This window comes from Melospiza melodia, chromosome 5 (genome assembly GCF_035770615.1).
Source record: "Melospiza melodia melodia isolate bMelMel2 chromosome 5, bMelMel2.pri, whole genome shotgun sequence".
Lineage (NCBI taxonomy): Eukaryota > Metazoa > Chordata > Aves > Passeriformes > Passerellidae > Melospiza > Melospiza melodia.
Window position 1 is genome coordinate 28,732,991 of NC_086198.1, and position 22,822 is coordinate 28,755,812.

At 43.1% G+C, this 22,822-nt stretch overlaps 1 protein-coding gene and 1 long non-coding RNA gene across 7 annotated transcripts in view; one reads left to right on the top strand and one right to left on the bottom strand.

Annotated features, from left to right (window-relative positions):
• Positions 1–10,630: 10,630 nt before the first annotated feature.
• LOC134419006 (uncharacterized) lies at positions 10,631–15,306 on the top strand. The gene is made up of 3 exons (XR_010027931.1): positions 10,631–10,897; positions 12,872–12,949; positions 15,087–15,306. It is a non-coding gene; the product is annotated as an uncharacterized LOC134419006 (long non-coding RNA).
• An 819-nt stretch (positions 15,307–16,125) lies between these two features.
• The window catches only part of ZNF827 (zinc finger protein 827), a 100,208-nt gene continuing 93,511 nt past the window's right edge, over positions 16,126–22,822 (bottom strand). For 3 of the 6 annotated variants that reach the window (XM_063156736.1, XM_063156737.1, XM_063156735.1), the window contains one exon: positions 16,126–20,218. In XM_063156736.1, the coding sequence (XP_063012806.1) occupies positions 19,411–20,218 (808 nt within the window). In that variant the 3' untranslated portion in view covers positions 16,126–19,410. Of the gene's footprint in view, positions 20,219–20,490; positions 20,656–21,594; positions 21,740–22,822 lie in introns of all 6 variants that reach the window. The other 3 variants (XR_010027774.1, XR_010027775.1, XM_063156738.1) reach the window with 3 other exon arrangements.

A 22,822-nucleotide genomic window follows, 5' to 3' on the forward strand; every position in this document is an offset into this window, starting at 1 on the left:
AAACATTAGTGTGTTTCCCTGAAGAGTTGGACAGTCAACAGTGCACAGACTGACTAGTAACAGGATTCCTCTTACAAAAACCAGTTCAGCTACTCCACAGTCATATTCTTACAGTTTATTTAATTATGAGCCACCCCCCTCATAATGGAACATTTGTAAATTGAGAATAAAAATTTCAAAATTAAAAATTCAGAAGCAATTATAGTCCATACTTAGAATGGAAGGATGACAGACATACTCTGTTCCCTCCTGTCATACTAAGGTATGGTTCAGCTGATGAACAAGGAAGGAGAAGAGGGCTGACATTCATGACAGTGTATGGAGAAGGTACATTATGGAACAGAAAGAGAAATGCATATTTTTCTCTATTTTTCCTCCCACGGGAGCATAAGAATTATCTTGGATAATTCACTGTGAAGCCACAGAAACTGATGTGACAGACAGTGTTTGCTGCGTGAGGCTTACAAAAATTATAACTTCAATGCCTGTTCCTATCTTTTGGATTTGTGTGTTGCATGGGACCATGTCCTTTGGCACTAGGTGGGTTTGTTTGCAGTTGTGCTCCAAGTGGGGAATAGTTAAAAGTTCTTGTAGTTTGAGTAAGATTGTTTACTTGTCACAACTTAAAAGCTTCACCTTTCAGAATGCATGATAAGATTGCTGTATTCTTCCTTAAAATACTGTGGCAAAGTGAGTTCCTGCTCTGTGTCACTATGTCTTAATTTCCTCTTACATCTCCCACTGTTAGAGTAGCCTGTAAAAGCTTTAGTTATGCACCTTTTAACATGACTCAAATATTCATGAAGTTAATCAGGGGCTGACAACACTTCTGCTTTGTTTCTTCAACTGGAAGTGCCCACTACAACCTAAAGATTACAACTGTGAGAAGCCAAAGGCTATTACAGCTTCAGAGGCCTGGGCTGACCTGCCCTGTGCAGGCTGCAATGGCTGGGGATGCTGGTGTGTGTCTAATGAGAAGTTGCTGCACGGGCTGTGTGGCTGGGAGCAGTGCACACTCACACTGCTAAAGGTTTTCTCCTGGCCCTGAATCTGTGATCCTGTTTGTAGTTCTCTAATTGCAACCAGCAGAAGACAAGGGTGATGTTGGTTTTTATGACTTGTTGCTTAGCAGCGTTGATCAACAGAAGTCCAACCTTTTCTTTTGCTGTGACCTCGGTGAACCCGGCCTTGGCCAGAGCTCACCAGCGGGGAACAAGAGTTTCTGAAGCTGTGTGAAACTCCTGTGCTGTGCCTTGTTAGCAGTGGCTGAGGGAAGCATCTCTTCTTGACCTCCTGGTTACCTTTGCCCTTTACACCTCTTTCTCTCTCTCATCACATCTTAGAAGAAAGCAGGCACCGTCCTAGGAAGATTTGGAGGATGGGAAATACAGGGACAAGTTAACTGTACTAAGATGTATCCTGCCTCTTTTCAGGAAAAGGAACTAAGCTGGTTCCCAGACTGTGATGTCAGACCCTCCTCTCATGGAAGGAGAAGGACTTCAGCCATCACAGTAAGGTCTATTCTTATTTAGAGAAGCTTTCCTAGTATTTCCAAGTAGGCAAATAATCCATAGAGGAAAGGGAAATTAGGGTGCTAAGAATTTCTTGGTTTATGTCTTTTAGAAGGGATTTCACAAACCGAACCAGAAGTGGTATTGAACGTGGTTGAAAATGATTGAAGGTCTGCACTGAATGTGTGCCTTTATCTGATCACATCTGGCAAAGCCTGTAAAATAAGAGCAAGGAGTAAGTTGCTTGTTTCACCTTAATTCTAAACTGTAAATTGTTAGTCTGACTGGACAAAGGCTCTTTAGTGACACCAGAAGCTGCAATATTTAATGTGCCTTACCACATCAGAAGATTTCACTGTTGCTCAGATGCCTGTCTTTTACACCTAGATCTGAGTAAGAGACAGCTGAGTATTTGTATACTTTTTCTGCCAGAAATGTTGATATCCTGAGCCACCTTTATGCTCATGGACACTAGGTCACTGTACCTTGTCAGTGTGATGGCTTTTTCCTTTCCACCCTGTCGCCTCCAGCACTAGCTTTTCCCCTCTATCCGTTGGTGCTTTTCAGAGCACTACAGGTCGATGTGTTGAAAGGTCAGCATGTGTTGCACAAGCCTGTTATGCTCTGGTGTCCCTCCTCTTCTGAACTTTAAAGAGAAGCTCTGCTGTTCAGTTATCCCAATCTTGTAAAATTTGTGGAGAGGGCTAATATTGCTGTAACTGCAAAACTGAGATCAGATAGATCAGGTGTTCATTCCAGAACAGGCAGCTACATAAGAAACTGATTCTGCCCTACATGCCATGTCAAAAGCATGGCAAGTGCATGGTATCTGGCAGAGCTCAATCTAGGAAAATAATCAGCAAATGAGAATTATGTTGCAAATATTGCTCTTTTTTTAATATTGCATGAATCTTAACAAAGTTGTCTACTTGGAAATCCTGACTATCTGAAGCTGAGATGAGTGACTTTTCATGCCCTTGCTTGATGAACAGAGCAAATTGTGTTCACCCAAACAGGATTTCTTTATTTTGAGCTGTGAATATGATTTGTCTGTCTTCACTGAACAACAGCTGCTAATATCTGATATCTACAGGACTCAAAACAAGAGGGTGAAGTAATGTTCTCAACTTCTGATTACAGGAGAAGTGGGGAACTCTGTTTAAGATCAATAAGCTTTTAGAAACAGGAGTTTCAGGAAAGGTAAAAAATCCGTTTTTTGTTGTTTATGAGTGGTACCATGCAGCATGTATAACCTGACTGGTTCTTTCTGTGTGCAGTGGCAATAGAAACTGATTAGATTTGAAAATTAATGTTTCAGCCTTCAAATATTGTTGTCCTTGACTTTTCCTTTTCATTATCTATTAGAATGTGACATTCTCAGAAATGAAGGAGTCTTTAATGTGGGCCTCTTTAGTATTGTCATTTCCACAGCTGCAGCAATGGAGCAGAGCATGGCTACTGTACAGCACTAGTATGACTAAAAGCCACTGAATGCTTTATTTCTGCACTGACATTAAAGAGTTATTTTGAATTATGATGTGTTGAAAGTCCCAGTTTTGTGTCTTGCACATTGCATGTGGCTTTCAGTTTAGCTGGAGACGCTGCTCCAGACACTCATTTTCACCACTCACAATTCCTTCCATGTTAGAAATGCTGCTGCTCCTCCACACCCTGAGGTCAGGAGAGGTCAGCAGTGGAGCATGTGCCTACACGTGATGGAATAAGGTCCTAGAATAAAGGCTGCCCGAGGTCTGTCCTGCCAGGCAGGTCACTTTTCCTTTTTTGGGGTGGTAAACTTCATGTGCAACGAGACAGGAAATTTCAGAGGGAAACTGGGATAATTAAAATAATCTTGTTTGGCCCATTGCCAATTCTTTCATCTCAGAAAACATAGCTGTGGAGACAGGCACAGGTCTTGTAAACTAGTCCAGTCTGAATAGCTCTCACTGAACATTTTTGAACGTTGAACCTTAGTGAACACCTAACATGCAAAGGCATTTCTGTGGGACAGTTTGAATACTTTCACTTTCATAGGGCTTTTTTTTCTTTATTGGGTGTTCCTTGAGATTAGGGCTGGACTAAGTGGATCTTCAGGTTAGTGTGGTATTTCCTTATGTAGATTGCACCACAAACCACTCCAGAAGATATTTTTATGAGCAAGACTTGTATAAGTTATGAAGAAAAAAGATTGCCTGGAAATAGAAATTAGCTGAAATAGAGATTTAAATACTGCACAAGTTGGATAGAATTAAAGCTACTCTTGTTTCTCAGTTTCTAAATCTTGAAGCCATATTATTTTCTCCTCCTGTGCTTAATCTAGAGTGTTTGTAACAAACCACCTTGTCTGCATGCCAACAGATTGCCACAGAGAGAAGCAAACTGCTGCTGATGACAGAGGTCAATCTTGTTATTCTGAAAATTATTCCTTGGGCAGCTTCTCGGTAACTTCCTTTTCCCGATGATTCCTGATGAATCAGAGAGGAAACAGTAGCTCCGAGAGTTGTGCTGCGGTGCCACTGGTGTGTGCTGGGAGCCTGGCAGCTGGCTGGGAGCACCCAGGAGCCGATCCATAGGTGGCATTCCATACATCCCCTCAGCAGTTCTTATGGAGAGCCCTTAGATGGTGCTGTACGGCAGCGCTCGGCACCGCTGCTGCCTTAGGGATGCCTGTGCCCCACCTCAGGGCTGACATTTGGCCGCGGCTCAGTCTGAGGAAGGTGAAACAGCAGTCTCTGGGCACTGTTAATTAGGATGAGTAAATGAAATCTGTCAGTAGAGACGTATTAAATATTAAATTCAAGCATGGATTTCAATAGCTGCTGTAATTTAATCCTTATAAACTTGAATCATGTCGTGCTTAAACTTCCATGCCAAATGTATTGCTCTCTGTCTGTAAAACAAAGGGCTTTTAAATAATAGTTAAGGAGTTTTTAAAGGGCATTTGAGGATCATCCTGATGGAAGAATAGTGCTTACCCTGGGAACTTCCTAATGTAAATATGGGTGTGGTGGTGTGGCTTTCAGGTTAAATCTTCCAGACTGTGAAAGTCTCTTCATTTCTGAAGAACTAGGGATGCAGATTTAGGAATTTGAGTTGCGATGTCAATTACAATGGAATTGAAATGGAATTTCCTCTAGCAGGATGGGTTTCAAAGTAAATTTTATTTGGAAACTCTTGGTTAAATTATTAGAGTTATTAGACAACTCTAAAATACTGATGGTATCTTTTGTAACAACACAGGAGAGAAGTGAGGGCTGGAAAACGAATTGATCTCTGCCCCTTGGAAAAGAGTTATGTGACTGGTTTTTTTCCTAAGTTGGGAATGTAGCCTTCCTATAGTTTCACTGCATGCTTAGGCATGTTCCATTATTTTGGTAGTGCCTTCCACCTGTTCCTGCAGCTTGAGGGGTTAAGCCTGGGAATATTCTGCCAAAGCAAATGAAATATGAAATAATTCATGTTTTCAGAATGACTTCATTTAGTCATGACTTTTATTTATTTAGAGTGAGAGAGAAAGAGATGGTTACAATCTCCACTCTCTCTGCTCTATTTTTTCAATCTCTGGAACTTCCTATAACCCAGCTTTTTTTTTTTTTTTTTTCTTTTGACATTTGAAATGTCCCAGGCTGCATAAACTGAGTATCTCAAACAAGAGTGTTCCTCTTGTCCCAGTAATTCTCATCCTGTGGTCCCTGTGTGCTGTTATTTTAGGTGTATCCTTTACCATCATGTGGGTTGTTAACATTACCCTGAACCTGCTGCCATGTAGGTGGGACCAAGCACTGAGATTTTCTTTCCTGTGAGTTGAGAAAGAAACTCTGGCTTGAGAACACTGACAGGTTACTGGGTGGTGATTTGTAGCCTAAAGCTGGTGGCTATAAATTCTCACCTGTGAAAAGAGAACCTTGTAGCTCTGCACAATATGTTCTTCCAGCTGCAGCTGAATTTCTGCACTGTTAATATCCTTAAGCAGCTGCAGCAATGTGTCACACTGATCTGGCATTTTGCATCCCCAAAGCTCTGCTCAAATATTTGGACTTAGTAAGGCACTCCACTGAGCTGAAAGGGAGGCCAGTGTCACTGCAGCTTTAGAGAAAAAGAAACAGCACCTGGGAGGTTAAAGCAGCTTTCCCTCACCATGCAGCAAGTCAATGGTAGAGCTGGAATTACAGCTCAGGAGGTTCCTGGCTCGTGCTACACCGGGCTGTGCAGAAAGGTCATTTCCCAAAATAGTGCAGGAGGTTTGTTATTGATAATAGGGCAACAAAGGGCTCTAGATGTATTAATAGGTGACTGTGTGCCACTCTTGGTAATACATAATTTAGCAACCTTGCAAAATGGGCTACATCATATTCTTCTGCAGCAGTATCGCTTTCACAGTTAGTTTTTCTGCTTTACTCTGGATAGGTATTTAGGTATTTTTGTTTTGGCTCTTCTAACACAGTTTTATTTAAAATAAATAGGGACATTTACTAAGTAGGCATGAAAACCCTCCTGATTAGCAGCCACATTAAATTGCAATGCCCAGCTCACCTTTCAGGTCAGCACAGCTCCTCTGCCCCTTGGGAGCCATGAGCACAGCTCTGTCTGCCTGAGGAGGGCAGAGGTGACAGAGGATTTAGTGGCAGTCATTCCTGGCCATGCAGGAGCTGGGCTACAAGGATGGGAGCCCACAGGGCTGCCAGGTTTGGGGATGGCCTTAGGGAGGCAGGCAAAGCCCATCCCCACCCAGTGGGACAGGGTAGAGGATGCTGATCCTTGTGAAGGGGTTTTCATTGAGATTTGGTCGCAGCTGTTCCTCAAAAGACCTTGGGGATGGGATATTTGGTAGCTGTTGTTGGTTCTTGTAGATTTTTATTTCAATTTGCCTTTTGTAAAATGCTGTTGATCCCCTTTGAACTCTTTTACTTCAGCAGTGTACTTACTGAAGGATTTTGTTTCTTCTCAAAATGAATTATTTGACCTGCTAGGTTATTCAGCAAATTCAAAAGTACTATGTAGGAAACGAGTTTATTTTTTCACCAACCTCCTGGATCTGTGCATCTGCAATTGAAAGAATAAGAAAATGGTATTTTGCCTTAGCCAAGTCTGAGGAATTGCAGTGAATAATGGTGGGAGGAATGACAAAGCAAATAGGTATTGAATCAATTTATTCAGTCTCATTATGGTTTGAGTTTGGGTGAAGAGTCTCCAAACAGGGAAACACCGGGGAAAGAAATGTGGAAGCCAAAATGTGTAAGGAAAGTTAAGCAGAGCACAGCAGCATCCAGAGATGGCAAGGGTGCTGTTCTCTCCTCTATTTGTCTGTGGATCCATGTATTGGAATTACCAGAGCAATGTCAGCTCTATGTGCCTTTTAATGCTTGTTGGTTGGAGTAATTGGATCCATTGTTGTGGGCATTGGGAATGCCAGCCTGGCTCTAAGGTCACTGGCTTGTGAACATGACCTTCTGGAGGCAAAGCACTGGAGAGGTTGCTCTGTTTCATCCTCAGAGGTACCAAGCATGATAGTCCCTGCTTTGATAAAGCAATGTCAGTGTTCCCTGCCCTCATCTAGGTTGCTGTTTGTGCTGAATTGTGGTGTGTTTTGTTTTGCTCTTGTTTTACTAATTCATCTCTTAAACTATCTTCTGGTGCATTCAGAGTTTTTGAAGTTTGGTTGACTTTTTATTTTTCCCCTGTGTGTTTTGGTTTGGTTTTTTGGAACTACAGTTGAATTTTCACAACTGAAACTGGGTGATCAGAGATTGAATTGTAAATGTTAGCGGTTTTCTTTGGTACTTGATTGGGCATCCTGCTTTCATTCTTGCAGATGATGAAGTCAGACAGATGTAGCCAAGCAGTGCCACACAGGAAAACCAGTACACTTTCTGGGAGAGACAAAAAACTCTCCTTGTGATTGAGCCAGATGATTCATGGCAAATGCTAAAGGATACATAGTTTCAGCCTTGACTACATCTGCCTTCCCTACTAGGGAACTCAGAGAGACCCAGTAAAATCTCTTGTACAAAAAGAGACAAATGATCTCTCTAGAGTGTCTCAGTTCAGGCTCCTGGTCTGGAGCAGGCCTGAGCTCTTGTGGCAGAAAGGGAGGCTTCAAGGTCTGTGTGGTTTGCATTTTCTGGCATCAAATGGTTTTGTGGTTCTTCACAGTGTGAATCCTTTCCAGGAGCTCAGGGAGTTGCTGTCAGTCCTCAACTTTCCCTGTACAAATCTGTCACAACATCCAGGATTAAAGCACCAAGCATGGCATGGAACAACACATGGATTTTCTGGCCCATCTGGATTGGCTGGACTTGGAGCAAAGCAATCATGGTGCTGGTGATTAGATTGCCCACCATAAATTCCTGGATGGTTCTCATGGGGACATTTGTGCTTCCTCAGAGCCTCTTTAATTATCCCTAAAACCTCACCAGGATATAACTATCATGTTGGTCCTATCAAAGATTGTGTTTTAGCTGATTTAAATATGTTTCTTCCCAGTCTTTAGCCTTCTTGCACCACACTGCTCCTTAAAAATGCTCACATACCCAGCTGAAATTTGCATCTGCTATAGGAATTCTCTTTGGGACTGTGGGTGGGCCTACTCTCTCTAAGTAGTGCTGTGGTTTTTCTGGAGTTAAGAGAGTTCAGACCTCCTTAAAACTGAACTCCAGCTTACAATGGATTTGAGTATTTTTATGTCTTGCTAGAGAGCCTTAATTTTTTTGTGCTGCTGTGTGGCGTGATCAGGGCAAGCAGCACGTTGTATATCTGCCTGCACTTGTTTGGAATTGATGCTGTGCCCTGGGTGTTGTGCACAGATTTACAGCTGAGGTAAAAAGAACAACCACTTGTTACCATCTTTTCTTTTCCCCCTCCTTAATGTGTCAAACTGCTCCATGGTCCTTTGGAAGCCTATTGGGCTACCCAGAACCAGGGGAAAAAAATGGTGAGCAGAGTCCTAAATCAGTTGTCTCAGGTCTCATTTCCTTCGGGGTTCTGCATTTCTGACTCTTTTTGGCAAGGGTTTTTTCACTGCTTTGCAATGGGCTGGAGCTACTGAGGATATAAAATGTTTTGTTGCTGGAGCAGAAGCAGGACTGGGAAAGTTAGGAGTCACAACTGTTGTGTAAATAGCTTTAAGGGCATAACTTCTTTGAAGAGGCCTGTTTGTGGTTAAGTAGTTCAAGGCATTCTCTTAGTCAGGAAACCTGTTTTCTGTATAAAATAATACAGATTTTATTTTCAGAATAAAATCCGCTTGGATCATCTCACAAACACTTTTTTTTTCTGGATATCTTTGTTTCTGTGGTATGGCCTTGCTAAAACTATCCATATCTCAAAGCATCCTTCTGCTCCTACTTTTAGATTCTTATGAAGGTGTATTGTCTAATTCACACAATACATTGTATTGTGTATTGTTCTCCTTTCCCTTGTTTCTCCCTGTAGATGGAAAGCTGCTAGAGCTGGGGTGAAATCCATGCTACCTTTAATTACTAAGGGCAAAGTCCCACTTTTGCAAATCACTTCTCTTTCATTTCTTTCCAATCTGTATCTTTGCATCTCTGTCTTGTGAGTTGTTTGGCATTTCTAGCCTGACAGGGCAGTGCTGGCAGGGTACCTCACAGGTGCAGCCCTCTTCACCACTGTTAGATAAGGGAAAATGCATTTGTCATCTGGAGTTAGAAAATGACACTATAGTCCCCTGCTCAAAACCCAGGCTGTTTCTCTTCAAGAGATGCTGAAGTTATATCATGCATCTGACTGGCTGCTGCCACAGTATGGAGCCTTTATTTATAGATGTGTATAAATAAAATCAATCTTCCTCTACAAACTGTCAAATTGTATTGCCCAAAAGCTGAGGAATCTGCAGTTCATTAAATCTGGAGATAATGAATGACCCCAACTCTCTAGAAAGAGCACCTTCTGTTCAGAAAGACTGGTTTGTTTTAATCTGGCTGCTGGTATGAGTTGTCTACAGTTTTTTCCTGCAAAAAATGAGAATATTATTTTTGATGTGTTAAAAAAGTTACTGCACAATGGTATTTAGTGTAATTATGTTAATTCATGTTATGAATTAAAGAGATCCTGAATAGTTGAAGATGTGTGTGGTGATATGAGCACAGACAAACCAAGATGTGCAGGCAGGGGGTGAGGAAGGGGGATTACTTAAAGAAGGTGTTCATCTTCTGACATTATTTGTTCGAGGGAGAGGGCAGATCATTGGCAGCAGGTGCCCTGAGCACTTGGTATGGCTGGCTGCTGCTGTTCACCTTTTTGGGATGTGGGTTTGAATTACAGTGTTCTGCTTCATCATTATCAGGAAAAAAGAGCCACATTTTGAACTGAAGTACCTCAAGGTTAACTCCCATGCCTTATAAATTAAGGAAAAAACCAATTGCTTGTCTTCATGGCCAGCCTATGAGACATGGAGGATGCATTACCCATTTCCTAGTTAAGCTGCATTAATCTGTTTTCTGACTCCTCTCACACCCAAAACAAGCTACAGGCCCTGTCAGGGCACAGCCATAGTGAGGTGGCTGGTGAGAAAGGGTTGGTTTCAGGCCCCTCCAACAGGTCTTTAATTAGAGGCTGCAATTCCTGCCTCTCCATTCCTGGAGAGTTTTATTGCCCGTGTCAGATCCTCCCTGTAATGAGCTGAAATTGGATGGGCTTTGGCACATGCTTGATTGTCCATTAGCAAGAGAACCTGTGCTAATTGCCAAGAACCCCCCAAGATCCACAGGGCTGGGCAGATGGATGGTGTGGGACAGGCTGCTGTCTCCTCTTGCCTCTGCCCAGGCTCCCAGATTGCCTGCTGGGCTCAAAGAGGGTGAGACCTTTCCCTGTCCTCAGCAGCAGTCTGTCTGTGCCTGGGAGGTTCCCTGTGCTCTCTCACCTTGCTGGGAGACCTCCCAAAGATCTTTGGAAGAGGTGGGGGGTATCTTTCCTTGAGGGTGGCTGTCTTTGCTGGCTGTCCTCTTTATAGCCAGGAGGGAAAGGGTAAACAAGGATACCTGAGAATTCAAGCTGAGTACATCCTTGGGATGGTGTAAGATGTCAGATTTCCCTTGGCTTGACTGACAATATTAGTTGTGTTCTTATTAAGTGCTTTTTCCTTGTTTGCTTACAGAAAAAGAATCTTCAGAAAGTCCCTTTCAGAAAGCTTGTGATGAGATGATGTGAGGGATGTGGCAGTCTTACATTGGAAGCAAGATAATTGATTTGAGTTTGTTCTGCCACTGCAGCTGGTTACAACAAGCAGCCTGCCCTCTGCAAGAGCAGAGCAAGAGGAGAGCAGGTCTGAGCACTTCTGCTGGGGTGAAGTTCTCTGGCTTTCAGTGTTTGCACAGTGAATTCAGTGTCAACATACACACAGACAGCAGATCTCAGAGGAGTCAGAGGTAAATAGCCTGGCTTTTTGAGCTTTCTAGAAAGAGCTGCAGAGCAAAGGGATTTCTTCTGAGTTTTTGGCCTGTCATAAACTGGCAGATGACACGGGAGGAGGAAGTCCCTGGTCATTTGGCAGTGCCAAGAGCAAGCTTTGAACCATGCAAGCTTCTGGCGGGTTAGGAGGCATTCCCACTAGACATTTCAGAGTCCTGGCCTCTTGGCTGCCAGTGACAGTTTTGGGTGATCTTTTTATTTATAAATGGTTGCTACTATTGAGTTGTCTCAGTTCTTCTCTTAGACTAGCCCAAGAAACTGAAAAAGTTAAATGGGAAGCAGTATTTCTGAACAGTGCAAAACCATACCCCATGCGTTTTCTTTTGGCTCTCTAAATGTGGAGGATTCTAGAAGTCTCTACCACCAAATAAGAGCCTGGATCTTGACAAACTATTGATTAGGTGACAGGAAAAACTAATGACAACACTGATGTGACTTGGGCTGAATGGCAAATACAAAAGTTGAGTGCAGTTATTAGTTTTAATAGACTAGCCAGAGGAGAGTAACAGTGTGAAGATGAGGAAGAAGACTGGCCTGGCTGAATAGGGATCTTTTGGTGAACTCAGGGAAGGAAAATAATTTCTGACCTTTAGAAGAAGAGGCAGACAACTCAGGAAAAGTACAAGGATGTCATTAGGTCATGTAGAGAGAAAATTAGAAAGGTGAAAGCTCAGCTGCAACTCAATCTGGCCTTCCCTGTGAACACTAATAAAGAAGTGTCTTAATAAATTCATTAATAACAAAAGGAGGCTCTTGGAGGTCTTTTCCCACCTTAATGATTATAGGACTCTGTGAAATGCATTTATCCTTGAAAGATGATACCCTACTTGTTGTGAAGTACTTAAATTCACCCTCAGTTATATTTTCCTGGTTGGAGTTGCTGGAGGACTGAATTTCCTGGCTCTGACTTTGAGAAATCTGTCACTTTGAGTAGGAATGAAACTTGACTGATGCAATCTTATCACAGTATCACCATATAAATGGATCTTATTTATTTTTAATTGAAATGTCAACTTAAAAAATGCAGTGCATATTTTTAAATCACACTGACATTATATTTAGATATTTTCATTAAGTTCTGGGTATGCAGTCCCATTAAAAATAGGGAGCTAAGTATAAAAACATGAAGTCTCAATGCTTGCTTACTAAATATTCAAGTGCAAGTGGGCATTGCTCTGGTAACACCTGTGAATAGAGCTATTCTGGTAGATTTAAAAAGTGTCACTGCCATGAGTGACAGCACCAATGTATTCATAGTACCTCAGAACCCTGCTGATGGAAGGAGCTTTCCTGCAGCCATTTATCTTCACTTACGTTCCCGTCCCATTTTAAATGTTTTTCTCTGTTCAGGAAAGAAAGCTCCAGTGATTTTTTTATTGTTAAAACAAGCACTGCTTCTAACTCTGCTGGAATGCAGCTGCACACTGTGTACTGGAAGCCTGGATGCCAGGGAAGTGTTAATCCCTGCAGTCGAGGAATACCAGACATGGATACTTCAGTTTGTCTTCATTTGTTTTGCTGTTCCTTGCCCCAGGCAGGGCCTAGACCAGGCTCATCTGCTAATTTGTGGCAACTTGAGGCCGTGAGAGCAGACTGGGAGAAACCTGCTCCTGTTCATGGATGCAGTCCAGCACCTGCGGCTCCAAAGTCCTGCTCACCCATGTGTGAGCACCTTAGGTAGGGCTTTGACCCTCCCACCTGGCTTCCTGGTAAATCTCTTAAAAAGCAAATTCTTCAGCCTGGTGTGTGGATGAACATTCCAGGCTTAAATAGCAGGGGAAGGATCAAGAAAGTATTTGATGTTTTGTTGACCAGCCAGGAAGCAAGGCCTATTTTTGGGTTTGGTCACTTTAGGCTGTGCTGCAAGCATTGGCATGAAGGTCTAGGGGCTCAGGGAGAGAACATTTTTTTTCTTTTCTTTATTTAAACAGGCACATTCCCAGAAGAGTAACAATCCAAAGTTTTCACTTCCAGTGAAATGCTGTCTGAGAAGTGCTGGAAAAAGAAAGGTATGTGATAGAAAGTAGAGGTCTGAAAAGTAAAGTAGAGCAGAGCTAAATGCAAACAGAAGAGGAACTTCTACTACAGAAACTTGAAGTTTTTTTTAAAATTAACTATAGCCTAAACTGGAAAAAATGGGGTGGGTTTAGCTTTTTTTAGAGTTGTGCCATATGTTGATTTTAATCATGATTAAGGTGGCAGGAAATAAAACAATTACAAAGAAAACCAAAACAAAGCAAAACCAAGCAGGGAAAGCCCTTCCCCATTTTAAATAGGGAAATTGGCTGCCACAGGCTGCAAAAATAGTGCCATGCTATCACTTGATGCTCTGCTCTTCTCCTGCACAGTTGTTGGGATTTTGTGGGATGATGCTTTCTTTCTTTTTCTTTTTCTTTTCTTTTTTTGACTTAATGAAACATTTCCAGTCAGTGTGTTTCCCTATCCCTGCTACTGCTCAGTTCCAGCCCTAAATTTCCTTCCTTTCCCTTTCCCTTTCCCTTTCCCTTTCCCTTTCCCTTTCCCTTTCCCTTTCCCTTTCCCTGTCATATATGTAAATCAAGCCAGGTTGGTCAAAGGCCGGTGTTGTGGAGGCCCAACAGCTGCATTCCTGATGCATTGCCTGGCATCCACCTGGATGGCTTTCTAGGATATGTTCCCAGGAGCTCTGCAAGGAGCCCAGCAGCCAAGTCAAATCCCAGTATTTGGTCAAATGGAACCTGTGAATTCAGTCAAGGTGTGCCGCCATCCCTTTTCCAAGGGCTGTGCTGGGCACTGAGGCATTGGCTGCCCCATGTTCAAGGTTAGCTGTTAGTTCAGGGACTTTTTAATTGCATCCCAGGGAGTTTTTCAAATTTGGGTGCAGGAGAAGATGCCTTGTCCCTTTGCAGACTGCTGGAGTGCTCTGCACTGGGGAGATGATGTTCCATTTGCTGCAGCTCCACAGAGCCCGTGGTGGCTGGCAGACTCCAGGCAGGAGTGATTGCCCTGGTGTTTTATTAGCTCCCAGAAAATATATAGCAGGGAAAGAGGCCATGCAGGCTCCAGCACAGTCTGCCTGAGCTCTGACCCCTCGGGCAAGAGGCTACATCGCTTTTACAGCCAGCACTTAACCTTGCTGCTAAGACTTGTCAACAAGGAGGCCAATTAGCAGCAGATAAGATGGTGGATGATATAATGCAGATGTCTGTCTGGTAGGAGCATAACTGATGTATTTTTAACACAACAAGGATCTTAAAACGTGGCTCTGCATAAATGATGCCATCCCCTCCACTGTAGAGAAGCCCTCTCGACAGTGGAGAGTTACAGAAAATTGTATGTTTGTTGTTTTAGTTTGGTTTGGCTTTTTTTCCCTTCCCACAAATTCTCTCTTAAGGCCTTGTTCTGCTAAGCTCAGGATGACTATGGCATGTGTAGGATTGTAAGAAATAACTATGAAAAGATGGCAATTTTAAGCCATTTTTAAAAAACATAGATTAAAAATGTACATAGATTCAGAATGAAAACAAGGCACTTCTTGTTTTCCTGAAAGAGTCAGTACACAACTGGAGCTGTTTTCTGTAATCACACATGGATATTGGAATATTATCAGAAAATACAGACTAGGGGAATCTGAGCTCATTGATAAAAATCATGCAGGCCTACAAGGCTGTTCTAGCCCCCTGCTGCAGAGGGCAGGGGCTCCTTATCCCATCCCAGCATGTCACACTGACACCCCTGTTTGGGTGAACACAGGGGTTTCCTGGCAGACTCAAGCTACAGGGGCTAATTGCAGGCAGCTTGTTCTGGTTGAGACTGGCAGCCAGGATAATTCAGGCCCCTCCCAGCTTATTTTAAGGAATTCTTCAGTCTGGTTTTAGTGGTTTAGAACTTATTTAAACAATTAAGCCACTTCTTCATAGAACCACAGAATGGTTTGCACTGGAAGGGACCTTAAAGCCACCCGGTCCCAAACCTCCTGCCATGGACAGGGACACCTTCTGCTGGACCAGATTGCTCAGAGTCCCCTCCAGGCTGGCCTGGAACATTTACAGGGATGGGGCATCCACAGCTGCTCTGGGCATGATTGCCTTTGAGTTGCAAGGATAACTATTTATGTCTAGTGCAAAAAACTCCACAGAGAGTCCCACTGTATATTTTCTATTACAGTGTGGGCAGGAAGAGAGGGAGACACCACATCTTCTTGAGGGACACCATGACTTACCAACTTTGTGTCAAAGCTTTTCTTTCAGCTAAGGAGTCAGCAAGCAGAAGAGGAGCAGTGAATTCCAACATCCAGCAACATGTACAAGGTACTGATAAAGGCTCTGAAAATCAGTATTCACACCTCAGGAGAGTAGAAATAACTGAAAGGAGTTTTTTCACTTGAGTAGACATTAACACTGCCCTAACTGCAGGAAAAAGGCAGTCCAGATATATTTAATGTTAACATTAATATATCTGAGGGTGATTCTTATCTAATGAACACCCAGATAATTTTCTTTCCTTGGTTAGTGTTTAAGCAGTCTAACTTCCTTTTAGAATGTTGGGTATCTTTTCTTGTTCAGTGGAGTCAATTGTACCTTTGTTTCTTGGAAATTTTTCTGCTCTTAGGGTTTCCTTCTTTAGTGTGCTCTGTGCATTTTAATTGTTCCAATAATCTCTGCTAAAAAAACCCATTTTTTTCTAAAATGCTGATGAAATGAGTACACAATATTTTTATAATGAAAAAGAAATTATTTTCAAGACAATGTTTTAGTGCACTGTGTTCTTTCATTCACTGCTTAGTTCATCTTCAAGGAAATTTCCTTGACTTAATTTGGTTTACTTCCAAGCAAGAGCAAGTGCACCAAACTACTGCTTAAGGATCTGATTTGTTTGAAATGCTTGACTGAGCAGAGTGTGCAGAAGAGGAATTATCCCCCTTGCAGAACTGACCTGGAAGGCTGCCACAAGCACAGAGCCCACAGAGTGAAGGAGTCCTGGAGCTGTCCTCAGATTATTTGCTGTATTTTCTCATCAGGAGTGAGAGACAGAGCTTTCCTTTTCAATTTCAAAATTGAAGATTAATATCATTGATAAGAAGAAAAAAAGTGAAGACATTATCTTCTTGTCTTGTAGGAGAATCCTTTACCCCTCCCTCTAAATCAACTCTAACTATATTTAAGGTGAAAAAAAAGAGAGAAAGGAAAACCAAAAGAAACCAGAATATAGCCAACCTTTTTAATTAGAGTATATTGTACTTCCAAACTGGATACACTAGAAATTGGCAATGCAACATAAGATGCAAAGAAATATACCAGTTACTGTCAAAATGACCCTGTACAGCCTTATAATGCAAAAAGCTTTATACAATACAAATTTTTATTAATGTACACAAACCTTGACAGAATGATATTTGAACATAATACAACAAGTAAAAACAAAAAAAAAAAAGAAGAAAGAAAAAAGTGCTGAGAACTTTAACTGAATTACTGAATGGAAAAACACGCCAGCTTTCATTAAAGAATGCATAGTGAAAACCAGTATGAAATTACCTTTATGGTGGGGGGAATTTATCAGAACTGTTGGTCATTAATCAGTAGGGGGGACCTCTGGAGAACATTCCTGTCTTTAGTCTTGAACTGCAAACAAATTATTTTCATATGCAAGAGCTCTGATAAATAGGGTATTTTTTTTTCTTAAAAAAATAAAAACCTCCTAACACACTTTTCCTTACAGAGAAAACTTCTATAACTTGCCAGAAAGAATGAATTTATCCTTTCCAAAGTGCTAAACAAATTTCCCAGGTACACTAAACATTGCCAGATCAGATACTGGTGCAGTGGAACGTGGTCAAAACACGTGGCGGTCACATGCGGGCAGCTCGTTCTTGGAAGCTCCAGCCCCATTTAAACTGCCATTTGGATTAGGTACACTGGTCTACAATTATAAAATTCCTCTTTCTTCTCCTTCCTGGACAGCTGTACCTTACCTGGAGTTGGTGTGAGAAACAAGCTTTTTGATTTGGGAGTGTTTGGTTTTCTGTGGTGTGGTCAGAGATGCGCGTGTGGAGCGTGTTTTACAGAACTGGTAGAGCTGCTGGATACAGATTGCAGATTTCATGCTGTCAAGATAGCAACTATTTTATGCTCTGAGTACTTCCCAACACAGTATTTTCTATTTAGTCTGTGCTCCCAGGGAGGTGTGGCAGGAGGTCTGACGGAGTAAAGCATGGTGAGCAGGGCCCTGAGTTTGGTAAGTTGTTTACAGAGGTTTACTCGCAGTTTGGAGCAGCTGGGTTCTCTGCACTGCATAGACAGACCTGCCAAGTGCTCATCAGAACCAGAACTGTCTGCTGGAATGTAAACAAATGGTGAGACTTCTCTGTCCTGTAATTAATAATGCCAAAGGATAACCTGCTATGGTTTTGGATATTTCCCCCTAGTAACTAGCTTCCAGTATGGTAACAGGAGTGCGCAGATTAGGATGGGATGTCCTCCATATACAGGAAGAATTTGGTCATGACAGTGGAGAATGTTTGGCCATCTCAGTACAAAACAAATGTAGGAATCTTGCAAATAGGTTAAAGTGATGCAAGTTTTGCATCCAGAAAGACTTTCTACACAAGCTTCATTTAAGAACTAATGAAGACTGAGTTACATTTCTACTTGTCCATATGGCCAAGAGCCCTTGTGGACAAGAAATGCCTTCCTGCACCGGGTCGTTGCTTTCCTGCTGGGGTGGTTGGATCCCCCCCATGCCACAACAACCTGTAGAGGAAGTTCCTTCAGGACAGCATGAGGGTGGGCAGATAGCATGAAAGATGTGACTCAGGGCACCTCCTACAGTGGCTTGGCCAAGGGACAGGGAGGGGACTGTGGCAAAAGCTAGGTCAGACACTTCTAATAGCTGTAAAAGACAGCCAGATCCAAATCCAAGAGACACCACGGAAAACAGTAATTCAGTATGAAGGCATTCCTGTACATCACATGATCATTTTGAAAGGCTTCACATTTTATACTTCCAATTGTAAAACAGAGTGCTTTTAATCCCAGTCTTTCTTCCCACATATTAAGTTGTCTAAGGAACACAAATCAATTAACAATCAGTTAGCTTCTCTTGCATTAAGATCGCTCTTGGCATTTTGAGATTAACAAAGGTTATACAACCAATCTGCATTTGCTTCTTCCTGCAATAAAGTGCTACATATAACATGTCATTTTAATGACCACAAGTAGGAGCATTAAATAAGTACAAAGTTAGCTTCCTAGCAGGACACACTCTATCTGCCATCAACAGAAAGGAATAAAGTATTACTGATGACATGGAGGGGAGTGAGAGGACTGTCAAATTTGCAAGTACAATTGAAATACTGAGGGTATAAAAGAGAACTTTATGGTTCCAAAAGCATCTTTTTATAGCTTTATATTTCAAAGAAGTTACTGGTACCTTTTCAAATAAACAGTCTTATTAACTTCAGCCCACAATTTGTTTTTTTTTCTTTTTTTTTTTTTTTGCAAGTGAGAAACAAACTAGTGCAAGACTAAAGCACTGTGCAAAACTGCCTTTTTTTTTTAGTCTGAGTATTTATACCCAGAATTTATCCATACCCTTTTTTAAATCCCCTTGTTGGATTTTTTTTTCCACCATAGAATTCTAGTTATACAAGTTGTTCCTGCAAAGTAAAAGGTAACCACTGCATTATACAGTATATATATAATATTTATATGCCCTTTTAAAACAAAAGATGTATGCTGTGGCCCAGAGGCAGGTGTTTGACACACCTGTGTAAGAGCTGAGAGTTGGGCCTGCTGTGTGGGTGTGTAGGCTGCACACACTGCATGTGTGTGGACATACTCTTTTCATTGTCATGCTCTCATCCTGCAGTGCTGAAAGCAACTTTTTTCCACACCAGTTCTACCCCAAATCCTCAAACTTTGACGACTGAATACAAGGCATCAAACAACTGAAGGAAGCTGCAAACAGCACAGAAATAATACACCAGTTCTCCCCTGCCCCGCCCCAAACATCGCTCCTGAGCAGCTCCACGGTTCAGGGGGAGGCAGGGAGCGAGTGTGGAAAGGGGAAAAGAAGGATGATTAAAGAAGCCAATCCAAGGGATGTGCAAAAGCAATGTCATGGCACACTACAGGCAGCCTCTCTTCCTTGCACCCGCACGCACACAAAGCCCAAAACTAAAATGCATCAATATGTCATCTTACAAGTGCTGATTGCCAATAAGGACACTCTTTTTTTTTTTTTTTTCAGCTTAACAAGACAAAATAGTTTCTTAGATAAAGAGTACTGGGAACATGCCTCTGAAGGTAGAAGTATGCAGTAGGTCACCTCTTGGAGATTTAATAAAGCAGCTTTCATGTCAATGCAATAAGTATACACACAGAGCCATTTGCTAAACCTTACTAATGATATAGTACAAGTGTTCGTTACCTTTGCAGCAATGTATAACCTGCTGGGTTCCTCGGGGGATTTTTGGTACAGAATGCAACTGCCCTCAGACAGTTTCTGCCCTTTCTGTTAGTCCAAGGTAGGCAAGGAAGGAGTGTTTAGGTGAAGAGGCACCTCCCGGCGCAGTCTGAGGTCTGGGTGGATGGAATGTGAGATCGTAGTGGTTTTTGGGGAAAAACATTGTTAAAGGGATAAGGTGGGCAAACTCTGAGTTCCAGTATTTATCAAAGCACAGGGAAGTGCCGTTGATGGCCAAGGCTTTCACTGCCAGGTTTGGCTCTGCCCCGCTGCCGTGTGCAGCCGACATAGCTACGGTTTGCAGAGCCTGGGAGGCAGACATGACTGAGAGGGGTGACAGAAGGTTCCTGGGGCTGATCGCTGGTAGGAGCGGACTGGATTCCTTGGAGGTTGAATACTGGCCCTTCTTCTCCTCTTCAGAGCAGTCCCCGTTCTGGTGCTTCTTCACATGGCGGCTGAAGACAAAAGGGTGGGTAGTCTTGAACAGGCACTCGTCACAGCTGAAGGTCTGGCGTGGAGCGTGCTTCAGTTTCTTGTGCAAGTTGAGATTGTCTTTGCGTTTGCAGCTGTAGCTGCACTGGTCACAGTGAAAAGGGCGCTCGCCGGTGTGGACACGCACGTGCTCGATCAGCTTGTTGGCCGTCTTGGACAGGTAGCCACACTGGTCACACTTGTAATGGTTGCCAAGGCGGTGCTCTCGGATGTGCATCTCCAGCTCCAGCTGGTTGGCTTTCACTGTCTGGCAGATCCGGCACTTGTACTCCATCTTGTAGTGAGTCTTCAGGTGGCACTCCATGGCTGCGGGGCGGTTCGTGGAGTAGATGCAGAACGGGCACCTGGCAACACAGCAAGGAAGGGCGGGGACAGAGAAAAGAGGAGTCACTCAGCTGGCAGACCTGCCTTCCTTCCTGCTTCAGCCCTGGCACTCATCCCCTTTCTGACCTACTAAGGAGGAGAAAAAGGCATTCAGTTCTCCCTGTGAAGCCTCTTTCCGATATCTGGTTCACCTTGACACGTCTCTACTTAAAGGAGGTTTGCCCATTTAATGGCATTCCTAGGAAAGCATTGATTCACTCTGAAGGAGCATCCCTTTAACCTTCTGGCTTACCTTGATGGGGTCTTCCCCCAAAGCAGGCCGGGGAGTGCAGGGTGGGTGACTGATGCACAGGTACTTTGTGTAACCATTCCTAGTGTTTGCACGAAGTCACTTGGGCCATTTTTTTCCATTAAGAAGTGGTTTAAAGTGAGTGTTTACAGATGAGTATGAAAACAGCTGTTTAAGTAAAGATGGAATAAACTTGTAATACCACACGTACAGCAAAAGCTTAGGAATTCCCTTTTATGTGACCATGAACAATAAGCTTGCTGGGTATCCTGCTAGGAGCAGCTGAAAGCCAGGCTGTTGGAATGATTTGTAGGGACTCCCATTTCTGGGAGATGAGCTAGCCATGCTGAAAGGGGTGTGTGCTTGGCAGTGTGTGCCTACAGCCGCCTCTGCCATGGTGGAAATTGCTCCTGTGTGGGAACAGGATGTGGCTTCTTACTCACAGCAGCAAGCGTCCGGCCTGGGGTGGACATGGCAAAGGGCCTCACCCCAGTTCCTGAGCCAGGAGAGGCCAAGAAGGGTAGAGGAGGGAATCATGGAAGTTTGGAAAGAAGCCTGAGCTGCATGCTGAACAAGCCTGGCCACCCACCAAACCCCAAACAAACCCAAAACAGTTGCTTGGAGCAGCTGAGAGGAAGTTGGTGGGGACAGCTCCCTGCCAGGGGTCTCTGCTGTAGTGAACCAAGCACGCACCTTCCACATGGAGCTGGTGAGCTCAGAGAGCCAGGCTGGGTAAAAACTTACAGCTAAGGCAGCTGGCTGCTGTCTTCCAGCATCCCTAGCTGCCACACATCTGCATTCACTGTCTAGCAGGTCTGCTAATTGTGTTCTGGCATTTTGGGTAATTTCTAAGCTGAGATTCTCTCTCTCCCTATGTGTGTTTTCCTTGCTACATCTGGTTGCACATACAGGTATAATAATGATCTACAAGTTAATCAAGAGATTTTTGAGGAAGGTGAGTAATAACAAGAGGACAAAGAGATACAGAAACACCTGGACACATTTCCTGATGCACATCAAGTACTCTGATCCAGAGAGGGACCTGTCACTGAGGCTTCTAATGTGATTATCTCTCACCAGAGGACTTGGCTGTCAATGCACACATACCTCTCCTGGGCTGGGTGCTCTCTGGATCAGAATCTCAGATTTTGACCTGGAGCTGGAAGAATCATGTTTTTTTTCTCTTCCCCCACAGCAAACAGGAGACAGAAAAATACAATTTACTTAGATCTCTTCAGGCTCTTCTGGATGCCTTAAAAAAAAATAAATCAGAGCTTTTTCTTAGATGCAGCTTTCAAGGTACCTAATTATTACTCGAACTGGGAGGAATATAGACTGAGAAACCCATTCTGTTGGGAAGACTTGAGTCATATCATGGTCATGGTTTTTCCTTGGTAAAAAGAACAGATTTTACACAGCTTAAACCAAATGTGCATTAGACAACTGGTCTGTATTCCAAGGCAGACATCCCGTCGTTCTGACACAGCGCTTGTTTCTCAATCTGGTCTTCTTTCCACATTCAGTCATCTCATCTCAAGTGACCACAGATCCCAGTCTGTGGAACTACTGAGCTGCAGACCAGAGGCTGCCTGGCAAACAGGACCAGTTTTCCAAAGCTGCACGCGGTAACGTTGGACACGGTGCGCTCCTCGTGTCCCAGCCACAGCACACGGACACCAGCCTGAGCAGCAGGAGCTGGGAGCCCTGTGCTGAACCCCAGCTGGGCTCCCAGTGCTTCCAGCCTTTATTCCTGCAGCAGCTGGACCAGACAGAGGCCAGGGATGTGCCTCTTCCACAACATCACACTGCCTGCCCAGAGACAAGCGTTTGGCCCCAGCAGCCCCTCCTTCCCTCAGGGCTCAGACTTTGACATAAGGGCACACTCATTCTCTAGAAACACTGCTCTGCACCAAAAGACCCTAAAGATACCACCACAGCCAAAACCAAAGGGCTTTTCTCTCAAAAGACTCTATTACTTGTTACATGTTAATTTATACAATAGTGATTGTTGTGGGGCATGCAAACAAAGCAGGAAGCATCCAAGTTATTCATTCTTGGAGAGAAATGAATTTGGATTTGAGTATACAAAGGCTATAACCTTTAAGGTTGTAACTTCATACCTAGAGGCTGTACAGGATTTAGTTTCTTTGAGCCAGGTGCAGAATAGAGCCTGTGCTGGGAGCTTCTTTTTGCTCTGATGCCTTGGAAAAAACCCTTATTTTGCCAAAAGCTCTTTGCAGTACTGCTTCATTCTCTGCAGGACCCATCACATACTGTCACCTCTTTGACTTGAATGGGGAAAGGAGCACAGTTTGTTAGAGCTCCTCTGCTGCTA